The following is an 11,258-nucleotide window of genomic DNA, read 5'->3' on the forward strand; positions in this document are numbered from 1 at the left end:
GTCAGTGTAGAAGTTGCCCATGGCAACCAATCAGCTGCTACGTATCATTTTATTGAATGCATTTTATAAATGTTAAAGCAACACTGATTGGTTGCCATGGGCAACTTCTCCACTAGCTCACTTCTCCGCACTTTTCACTGCTTCATGAATAGACCCCTTTATCAGTTAGCTCAGAGACCTCCAGACATTGATGGGGTGAATTGTTTTATGTTTGGAATGAATCATTTAGATAAATCGATAGTTACAAAATAAAAGTAATGGTAAAGAGACTGAGAGAAAGGAAAGCCAGTAACGTCAATGCATGCTCTTTAATATGCACCAAATGCAAAGGCAACAGAGGGAGTAAGGTGCCTAATTTTCTTTGTCCTTTGAATGTGCCTCTACATTGTTTTTGTAGTATTCCTCCAGTTGAGCCATTACTTTTTCGAGCCCCTCCTCTTCATAAAACATGGTCATCAGAGCCTCCCTAAACTTATCCACTTCTTCATGATTGGCTTTAGCAGTCTCTTGTTTCTCAGATAATTCACTAGCCTCTTGCTTCCTTGCCGCATCCAACTCTTTCCGCACGCCATCTTCAAAGGGCTTTAGCCTAGCAACCAGATTATCCACGGCAGCCTTCCAAACCTTTGCATCTTTTCGTATAACAGTGTGAAAATGTTTCCAGAGCTGAAGCTGTTGCTTTTTTATCACTATCTCTACCTCATCAACATAAGGCTGCAGGTCTGTCTTCAGTTTTATAAGCATTGTGCTGATATTACCGACAAATTCCCCAACAATGGGAAACACTGTTTTCCTGTACACCGGGTACTGGTCGCTAATTTCCTTGTCCACATCAGCACAGGTTTCCCGTATGTAATCCAAAACGCCACTCCCTAAGTCATGGGCACTTGTCACAATCATTCCCAGTCTATCGTTCAGTTCTGACCTATCAGAGACATAGTAAAAAAATAACATTTATTGAATAACTGGGAGTGCCTTAATATTCCCACCGATCAATAAATAATACCCCTTTCACACCGCCTAAGGCGGGTCGCAGCCGGGAGCCTGGCACGGGTGCTACCAGGATGCGTCCCGCCTAAGGCGCCCCGCTGCCGCTGTCTGCAACCCGTCATATTACCGGGTTGGTGACGTCAGCGGTGGCGCGGCGCTTGGAGATCACATGATCTCCAAGCGCTGCCCGTACACAGTCAGTGAATGGGAAACGAGTCTCATTGACACGGCTCCTGTTCACACCACACAGCGAGCCGGGTTGAACACAAGTTCAACCCTGCTCGCTACCATGGTTGAAATACCGGGTCGCTCGACCTGCTATTTTTACGTTGGCACCTTTCAGACTGCACATGAACACGGGTTATGCGCGCTCATGTGCCAATAACCCGTGTTCATAGCTGGCGGTCTGAAAGGGGTATAACACTAACTTTGGTAAATAGGAAATTATGGTCCAGATTTATTAAGCCTTAGAGAGTGATAAACTTCACAGTGATAAAGTACTAACCAACCACCTCCTAACTGTCATTTATCAAACACAGCTTGTAACATGGCAGTTAGGAGCTGATTGCTTGGTACTTTATCACCGTGCAATTTATCACTCTCCAAGGCTTGATAAATCTGAGATTTAAGCCGCAATAAGCCACAGTATACTTGAAATGAGCAATCTTGAAATGAAACAACTGAATGTTTAATGAGATCACCATCTGCTTTTAAATGGATGCCCTCAAAATGAGCTGTTCAACATAGCACTACACAATGCAAACATGCCAACTGGTCATATAAAGTGAGCACTACCTGCAGCAACAAACAAGCATGAATATACAGTAAAGATATGGGCAATATATTATAGTCTAAAAGATAAATGATTCACTTTTGTAATGAGAAATCCCTGTTTTCAGCTGCGCCATCATGTAGAACCAAATATCAATGCTACACAATTGGCTGAACCAAAGATAATTGATGGGCACTAGAACAGCATATCAGAAAAACCCACAATACAGACATTGCGTGTTATATGAAAATAATTAGTAAACAAAATTATATGAACTCAAAAGAGTGGCATCTTCCATAAGCAATGGCTATTATTATCTTTTATTTTTAATGCGCCCCATATTTTACACAGTGCTGTACACAGACTATAACAGAGAGGTACTGACATATGAATGGCACATTAATTGTAAATTGACATGTCTTTGGAAGAACACTGTAATAAACCAACAGACTAGGTAGGGTCTACTACGGTATGCCGGCGCCGGAATCCCGACCGCCGGCAGCGGGGGTGGGCACAGAAGTGCCCCTTGCGGGCATGGTGAGCGCGCTACGCTACACGTGCCATACTATTTTTTCTCCCTCCAGGAGGGTCATGGACCCTCCAAGAGGGAGAATAGTTGTCGGTATGCCGGCTGTCAGGATTCCTGCGCCGGTATGCTTAGCGCCGGGATCCCGACACCCAGCATATCAAATGCCTCCCACTAGGTAGAACGTTGACTAGGGCAAAGTAACGCACTGTGGGGAAGATATACTAAGCATTGGAGAGTGATAAAGTTCCAGCCAGCCAATCACCTACTAACTGCCGTGTTACAGGCTGTGTTTGAAAAGTGACAGTTAGGACCTGATTGGTTGGTAGTTTATCTCTCTCCAATTTACCTCTCTTAGGGCTTAGTACTGTACATCTGCTCAAGTATCTTGACAGGCAAGGGGAGGTGAGCCAGGGTAATGGTAAGGCAATACATGACTCAGTGAGACTGTACACCGTGAAGGATGAACACATAGGGGTCTATTCATGTAGAAAATGAAAAGTGAATTGTAACTTATCACTATACATCACATCAGTGTGATGCAATATATAGCTTTGATAAGTAGCAATTCATGTATACTTACCCTCCCAGTGATGCCATCTGGCACCCAGGGATCCGGCGGTGCTGTCTTCTCCTGCAGTCTCGTCTGCAAAGTGCAGAGTCAGCCAGCCGGCCCCTTCTGCACATGCACCAGCAGCTGAGGTCCCGGGATTCTGCTGGGAGGTCAGGGGGCGGAGCTAATGTGGGTGCCAGGCAGACAGCAGCGCCAGTTTCCGCACCGAAGTTCAGATTACACAATCCTGAGACGGTGAATCTGAACTCCCTGGAGATGCAGAATGCTGAGCTTGGTGTCCTTTCATGAATCACATCAGGGGCGGATCCAGAAGAAAATTAAAGGGGGGGCACCAAGATAGGGTAATGGTAAGTTATATTTACATGCACCTAAGGCACGCGTGCTCCCAGATAACAGGTGTGGTATCACAGGGGGCGTGGCCTCCCAAAATACGCCATCAGGTAAATGATTGGCTGTAAGAGCGCATCCTGGTTTATTGCCAATGTTTTACCCTGATGAAAAGGATGATTGGGCCTTGAAATGTTGGTCACCTGTTCCATTAGTTATGGGAGCCTGGAAGGCACCCCAGCACAATATAATTATTATAGTTTTGAGTTGGTGAAGGCAGGTGCAGCATACCTTGTTTTGGGCACTGCACTGAGACTCAGACTGCAGCACACAAACTGCCCAACTTTGATTAGCAGAAGCAGCCAGCTGGATCTCCAACAAGCAGCATAAGTCATCTGCAGGACAGCCCTGTCACAATCACATGGGCCACCTTCTCAAAGCTGAGGCTGAGCTTGACTGCACCTAGCATGGTGGTAAAGGAAGTGGAGGAGGAAGCACTGGGATTATTGTGCGGTGCAGTGAGGGCTAATGAAGCCTTCTGCGCCGTGATAAGTAACAGTCTTACTCGATGCATTTGAACCCCGCACCTGGGCTGGACTCTGGCCAGCTGTCAGTGGGGGAGGTAGGTTGCAGTGTGAGCAGGGGGAGGCTGGAGCGCCTAACTGCCATGTTACAGGCTGGGTTTTAAAAATGAAGGTCTGATAGGCATGTAAGGGGAATGTGGGCAGGTATGATGCTCATGTGAGGAGGTCATGTAAGGGTCATGTGGAAGGTCTGAAGCAGCTGCGTCGCCAGAACACTGTGGGCCCCATAGCAACATGTTAAATGAACTTTGTTGGCACCAATGCTTCTAGAAAGACACCTCTCAAGAGCATTTGTTAATTTTATGCCCCATAATAGCCATTTTCTGAAAATAGCAGTGCCTTAATTCACATTAGATCAAACTGTAGGGCTGCCAGTACACATTATGCCACACAGTTCCCCAAATTCCCATTATGGCATACGGTTCTCCAGTTCATATTATGCCACATTACAGTGCCCCCGGCTCATATTACTGTATGCCATACTATCGTGCCTCCACTTTATATTGTGCCTCAGTTCATATTATGCCCCACTATCGTGCCGCCACTTCATATTGTGCCATAGTACAGTGCCCCAGTTCATATTATGCCACACTATTGTGCCATATTACAGTGCACCGGTTCATATTATTCCCCACTATCGTGTTGCCACTTCATATTGTGCCATAGTACAGTGCCCCAGTTCATATTATGCCACACTATTGTGCCTCCACTTCATATTGTGCCATATTACAGTGCCCCTGTTCATATTATGCCACATTATAGTGCCTCCACTTCATATTGCGCCAAATGACAATGGCCCAATTCATAATATGTAACATTATAATGTCCTCCAGTTTTCTATTTTATGACACATTGCAATGAGCAGTTCCAGGGGCGTAACTATATATATATATATATATATATATATATATTAGGCCCCAAGGCAAAAGTTTGTGAGGTCCCCTATGTACCACCTAATGGTCAAAATGTATACAACACATGCAACTTTAACAGGGTAGGTGTGCCCCTCTCAGCTCTGGGCCCCATAGCGGCTGCACTCCCTGCACCTATGGTAGCTACGCTCTTGGTCTGAGGGGATTTGGAGACATCTGAGTAGCATGTAAGGGGAATATTAGGAGTTCCGAGATTCCCATAAGTTCCAGTGAGCCAAAAATTGCCACACACAAGGTAAATAAACATTTTGATTGTTTTTATAAAAATGGATCTTTGCAATATCTACAGTACATATATTTTTTGGCTCATAGACTGGTTGGCCACCCTGCTCTAGAAGATCCCAGATGTAAAACAGGTGATTAAAAAATACGAATACAAATAATTAATATTAATTTGGTGCTACTTCGACTCTAAAAGACCGTAATAATAAAAAATAATTATTCGCATGCAAGAGAACTACTATGTCAATACCACAGTAATATATGCAGCTCCCAATAGCTGATCTGGATTATCGCCACAATATAGACACAGTGTAGTAGATCAAATGAGAGCACATATAAAGTGGATACATTTTAAAAATGTAATTCGCATAAAAATATTACATAGACACTAAAATGTAACTGCTAAACACCTCCTGTGAAGTAATGAAGCACAATTGATATGTGGAATTGTAACAATTTATAACATCCGGAGTGCCAGAGTTCAAATGATTGATATGCAATATAAAATTATATGGTGCCACAGAATATGAAGTAATTGATATTGAAACAGTGTGGCTACATAAACATGTTAACTATGTTCACCTCAAGTTATGAATTCAGTGCTCACAGCTGTAGGTTAAAAAATAAGTTTTCAGGTCTTTCAAAACAAATAAACGTATTACATTATATATGTGATACCCATAAAACGTAACAAAATCCATAGAACAAATCAATTGTGAGACATACACAGACCATTATCATATGCAGGTTGAGTATTCCATATCCAAATATTCCGAAATACGGAATATTCCGAAATACGGAATTTTTTGAGTGAGAGTGAGATAGTGAAATCTTTGTTTTCTGTGGCTCAATGTACACAAACTTTGTTTAATACACAAAGTTATTACAAATATTGTATTAAATTACCTTCCGGCTGTGTGTATAAGGTGTATATGAAACATAAATGAATTGTGTGCTTAGACTTAGGTCCCATCGCCATCATATGTCATTATGGTATGCAATTATTCCAAAATACGGAAAAATCTTATATCCATAATACTTCTGGTCCCAAGCATTTTGGATAAGGGATACTCAACCTGTAATATTATGTTACTGTAAATTAAATGGAACATGTTTGTATTATATTGCAGATCTTCAGCCCTATCAGCCTTTTTGTGTAGCCAGCTTTGGAAATATGTATAATAATGTGATAAAACTGGGCACAATGGTCTTACTTGCTGCTTTCCTCTGATGACTCCAAGTTTGCAACTATCTCTGCTCCCAACACGTATGTGTGACGGATGAGACTTCTCAGTGATTCCTTCACCCCAGGTCGTGCAGGTTGTGCTGCATTTTGCTGCTCAATGTAGAGGCCATGTGTACCTGCAGGATAGGGATCATGGTTCCTTAGTGCAATATAAGTGGCACATCTGCTCAAAAAAGCTTTACGAATTAGTTTTTAGTTTTTGAAAAAGTTGTGTCTTCTAGAAAACAGCATTAGCCATCGGAGGACAGGCGATACGGCATTGCAGGACGTGGTCCAGACAACAGAGGCGTGTCCGGACCATTTTCGGGGGGCGGCTGCATGACATCACATTCACCCACTGCGTCCCGAAAATAGCGGCGGTCCGTCTGCATACACATGGGTATGCAAGGGGTCATCCCTAAATCATTTTCAAGATTGGCTTACTTACTTTCAAAGCGGCTTCCGATTACTTACTGTCCCACTCGATTATTGCGATCTGTAGATGAAGAATTACTAACAGTACCTATAATCTCCCTAAATTCATCTGGGCGTCGAGCTTTCAGCTTTGTAGCTCTGACTCTATGGAACTCTCTTCCCTGCACAGTGCGAAAAGCCTCCACTCAAGAATCCTTCAAAAATAGACTCAGGATTTACCTATGTACTCAGCATTTCACTAATATATACTGTTAAGCTTGTTTTGTATTTTGCGCTGTAAAGACAAATGTAGAGCACTTTGAGTACTATTAGGAGAAAAGTGCTATATAAATAACATTTAGTATTCTTCTTCTTCCTCTTCTTCTTCTTCTCATTATTCTTATTATTATTATTATTATTATTACTATTATTATTATATGATGAAGAAGAAGAATTATTATTATTATTATTATTATTATTATTATTAAAAGGCTGACAGGGTAAAAAGGTTGAAATGGAAATGGTTGACACAAGTATTTTTTGTGTTATTTTGTATGTTTCTGTGACCCCAGCTAGTGGAAACGTAGACCCTCACGGGCTCACTTTGGGCAAGGTTACTGCTTCAGATTACTATTCCCAATCATAATCCACGTGGATGGTAAACCTGGGTAAACGTGAAAAAACAAAAACAAACTTGTGTTCCTTCTGTACTGTCTACTTTTTACCTGTCAACTATATGGTGTCAATCTACTGATGGTCTATCCAGACACTGTTTATCCATAGTCCGGATACCATTGCTTACATTGTATAATAAACATATGGCACCGCAGCTGGCACTATGTCACAGTGCTACTGCTGCTTTTGTAGATATATTATTTCAAATGGAAAGTTAAAGGCACTGTATCCTCTCACCCAAACACAATAGTAAATACATTTTGCATAGTGCGCCCCCTACCTGTTAGGCACAACATCGCCAAAGATAACACCAAGATTTTCATGTCTAAAGTGTTTAATCTCTCAGACCTGCAACAAAGACACAGGAAACAAACCATTTAGGGAAGGTAGAGAGAAGGGGGCAGAAAATGAGCACACTCTAAAATCTCTATAATGTATCTTATTTACCCCAAATTATTTTAGAAATGTGTTCTTATGGTTTACCATATCTCTCTCCATTTACCCCAATTCAACTGCACAGATTATAAGTATTCTATTGTTCATCTGGATCTTTAAGTTCCGCAAGTCTATGTGGTGCCATACTAGATTTCACCACTTGGATTTATCCTCTCCTTCTCTTTACAGAATGTCCATGCTTCCTATTTTCGTTCTGTATTCCGTATTTCAATAGAATACTCTTGCAAATTGCATTCCCAGATATCCACAGGTTTTCTAAAGCAGGTGTTCGCAGGTTGTGGAACTACACATCCCAGGATGCCCTGCCACAGTTTTGTGTTAGGGCATGCTAAAACTGAAGCAGGGCTTGCTGGGATGTTTAGTTCCACAACAGATGGAGGGCTGCATGTTCCCTAACCCTGCTCTACATTATCTGCATACCTAGCCCAATTTCTGTTAATCTTGGGATTACAATACATACTTCTATTTCCCCACTGAAACAATCTACAGATTACTAACCTGACTCCACAATGTCTGTGGCTATGTGGGCTGAGACATGTTAGGATTACCTGCAAATCATGTGGCTGTTACAGCATAAGAACCTGGCGCTGGTCACCGTTTTTCCAACGGTAATAGGGGGGTTTTTCAGTAAGGATTGCAAATTCAGCTTTTTAGCAGAATTTGCTATCCTTTGAATCGCATGCTTGGGGCCACCCATCGCAGGGCAAGGGCTAACCGCCGCCCACTCACTGCAATCACGCTGAAATTGCGATTGCACCGCAATTACAATGTGGACGCTTCCTGATAGTGCAGCCTGGCTGCGACAGCAGGAGACCTGCTGCCATTTTTTAGTTCAGAGTGGCTGCGTGTGATGACAACGCAGACGACACACTTGCACCACCACGCCCCCTGTTCATGCCACCACGCCCCCCTTAGTTAAGCACCGCCCCCAATATGTTCCATTTCTGCCTAGCTGTCAATACAGCAGAGGCGTTCACTACTGCGTGTCACCTACATTAAATGCAGGAGCATGTGCAGGACATGACCTGTGCATGCATGCGTGGGTCCTGTCGCTGATTTTGCGGTCGCATCACATTTGCGTTTGGATCTAAAGTAACATGGACGACAGTCTTTAGGTCAACACTAATTGGTCGACATGCACATAATCGACATGGTCAAAAGGTCAACAGTAACAAAAGGTCAACATGTAAAAAGTAGACAATGGAAAAGGTCGACTAGTACAAAGGTCGACATGGTAATGGTCGACACACAAATGGTTGAAACTTTTTTTTGGGGGGGGTACATTTTGATTCTGTTCTCATCCGTGACCATCATTTGTTGAAACGCTGCCCCTTGAGGGCTTGCTGCGCTCAAACGCTTCAGGCACGGTGTCTTGCTCCACTATGCTCGCCACAAGGTTATTAAAGGGAATGATTTGTGCCATGGATAGTCAATGAAGCAAAAATAAAAAATAAAAAATAAACGAAAAAAAAAACACGAAAAACATGTGTCAACCATGTGTGTCGACAAATTTAACCTGTTGACCTTTTGAGCCTGTCGCCCTTAAGCACTGTCTAGCTTTTACCTGTCAATCGTTTGACCATGTTGACCATATAGTGTTGACCTATTGACTGGCTATCTAGATACTGTCGACTTATAACCCGGATACCTTCCCAGAAGGTATCATCTATGGAATACTCAACCCTTAAATTATAGCCTAAAGAACAAGAAAAGGAAAAAGTGCTGGGAAACTAGGTTATTGCTACAAAAATAAACACCGTCTGGTACATAAGTATAAAAAAACAATAATAGTAAAATCACCTTTTGAGGAAGCTGCTGAGACCCCAATTAGGCTGGGAAACACGTCAAAGTATCTCATTAGGACTATGTAACCACACCAGCTGCTGTTATCTGTTGTGTCCATGGATGGTAAAGGTGGACTTGTGATTTATATCTGTCAGCACCGTACCCAGCTTAAAGCAATACCTGGGAAGGTATGCAAGCCAGAGGAGGTAAATATGCAGTGTCGGACTGGGGCATGTAGGGCCCAGCGGGGGAATCCATTGGTAGGGGCCCATGTTTAGGGGTGTGGCCAGTCTGCAGAGGGGGTGTGGCCTGCCACCTCATTGGTTTGACTACCCATTAGAGAGTGCAACGTCTAGGCCCCTTCATAAATATATACAGTAAATTCGGTTGCTGCATGCAGGATAATGTGCCAGATTAATAAGAGCAATGCACTGCAGAAAATACACCACAGTCCAGTTTAAGGTAACATATGTATGATGTATAATTCAAGTGCATAGTCTGGAACCTGATCCTTAGAGCAGGAGGTGGGGCCCCAGGCAGTGGGGCCCACCGGTGGCTTCTCCTGTACCCCTGTGGGCCAGTCCAAGCCTGTAAATATGCACCATCTCTATTCAGCTGACAAGCACTAAAATGTGCTACTGAGCTACTAGATGTAAGTGGCTACTTTATAATATGGGCATGAGCCTAATAAGAGAGCAAAATAAGCTTCTAGGACAGTAATACTCTGATTCTGTGACAGGGATACATCAGACTCTGGGACAGGAATACATCGGAGTCTGGGACAGGAATACATCGGACTCTGGGACAGGAATACATCGGACTCTGGGACAGGAATACATCGGACTCTGGGACAGGAATACATCGGACTCTGGGACAGGAATACATCGGACTCTGGGACAGGAATACATCGGACTCTGGGACAGGAATATATCGGACTCTGGGACAGGAATACATCGGACTCTGGGACAGGAATACATCGGACTCTGGGACAGGAATACATCGGACTCTGGGACAGGAATACATCGGACTCATTAATACTCTGGCTCTAGGACAGTAATACTCTGACTCATTAATACTCTGACTTTAGGACAGTAATACTCTGACTCATTAATTCTCTGACTCTAGGACAGTAATAATCTGACTCATTAATACTCTGACTCTAGGACAGTAATACTCTGACTCTAGGACAGTAATACTCTGACTCATTAATTCTCTGACTCTAGGACAGTAATAATCTGACTCATTAATACTCTGACTCTAGGACAGTAATACTCTGACTCTAGGACAGTAATACTCTGACTCTTAATTCTCTGACTCTAGGACAATAATACACTGACTCAGGGATAGGAATACTTCGACTCGAGGACAGGAATACTCAGGCTCATTAATACTCTGACTCTAGGACAGTAATACTCTGACTCATTAATACTCTGACTCTAGTACAGTAATACTCCTACTTATTAATACTCTGACTCATTAATAATCTGACTCTAGGACAGTAATACTCTGACTTTAGGACAGTAATACTCTTACTCATTAATACTCTGACACTAGGACAGTAAAACTCTGACTCTAACACTTTGACTCTAGGAAAGTAATACTCTGACTCATTAATACTCTAACTTTATAACAGTAATACTCTGACTCATTAATACTCTAACTCTAGGACAGTAATACTCTGACTCTAGGACAGTAATACTCTTACTTATTAATACTCTGACTCTAGGACAGTAATACTCTGACTCATTAATACTCTAACTCTAGGACAGTAATACT

At 42.6% G+C, this 11,258-nt stretch overlaps 1 protein-coding gene across 1 annotated transcript; it reads right to left on the minus strand.

Annotated features, from left to right (window-relative positions):
* Window positions 1-289: 289 nt before the first annotated feature.
* Window positions 290-7,614, minus strand: LOC134966512 (apolipoprotein A-IV-like). The gene is made up of 3 exons (XM_063943295.1): window positions 7,522-7,614; window positions 6,142-6,289; window positions 290-925 (listed from the first exon to the last, which is right to left on the minus strand). The coding sequence occupies exons 1-3, from the start codon at window positions 7,562-7,564 to the stop codon at window positions 352-354; spliced, it is 765 nt and encodes a 254-aa protein (XP_063799365.1). The 5' UTR covers window positions 7,565-7,614; the 3' UTR covers window positions 290-351.
* Window positions 7,615-11,258: the final 3,644 nt, after the last annotated feature.

This window comes from Pseudophryne corroboree, chromosome 10 (assembly GCF_028390025.1).
Source record: "Pseudophryne corroboree isolate aPseCor3 chromosome 10, aPseCor3.hap2, whole genome shotgun sequence".
Classification (NCBI taxonomy): domain Eukaryota; kingdom Metazoa; phylum Chordata; class Amphibia; order Anura; family Myobatrachidae; genus Pseudophryne; species Pseudophryne corroboree.

Bases quoted from the DNA above. Each gene is read 5' to 3' on its own strand.
- LOC134966512 (XM_063943295.1), bottom strand. From the start codon at position 7,564: ATGAAAATCTTGGTGTTATCTTTGGCGATGTTGTGCCTAACAG. The intron at 6,290-7,521 runs GTAGGGGGCGCA...CCTATCCTGCAG, and splicing joins GGCGATGTTGTGCCTAACAG to GTACACATGGCCTCTACATT. The intron at 926-6,141 runs GTAAGACCATTG...TGTCTCTGATAG, and splicing joins TCATCAGAGGAAAGCAGCAA to GTCAGAACTGAACGATAGAC.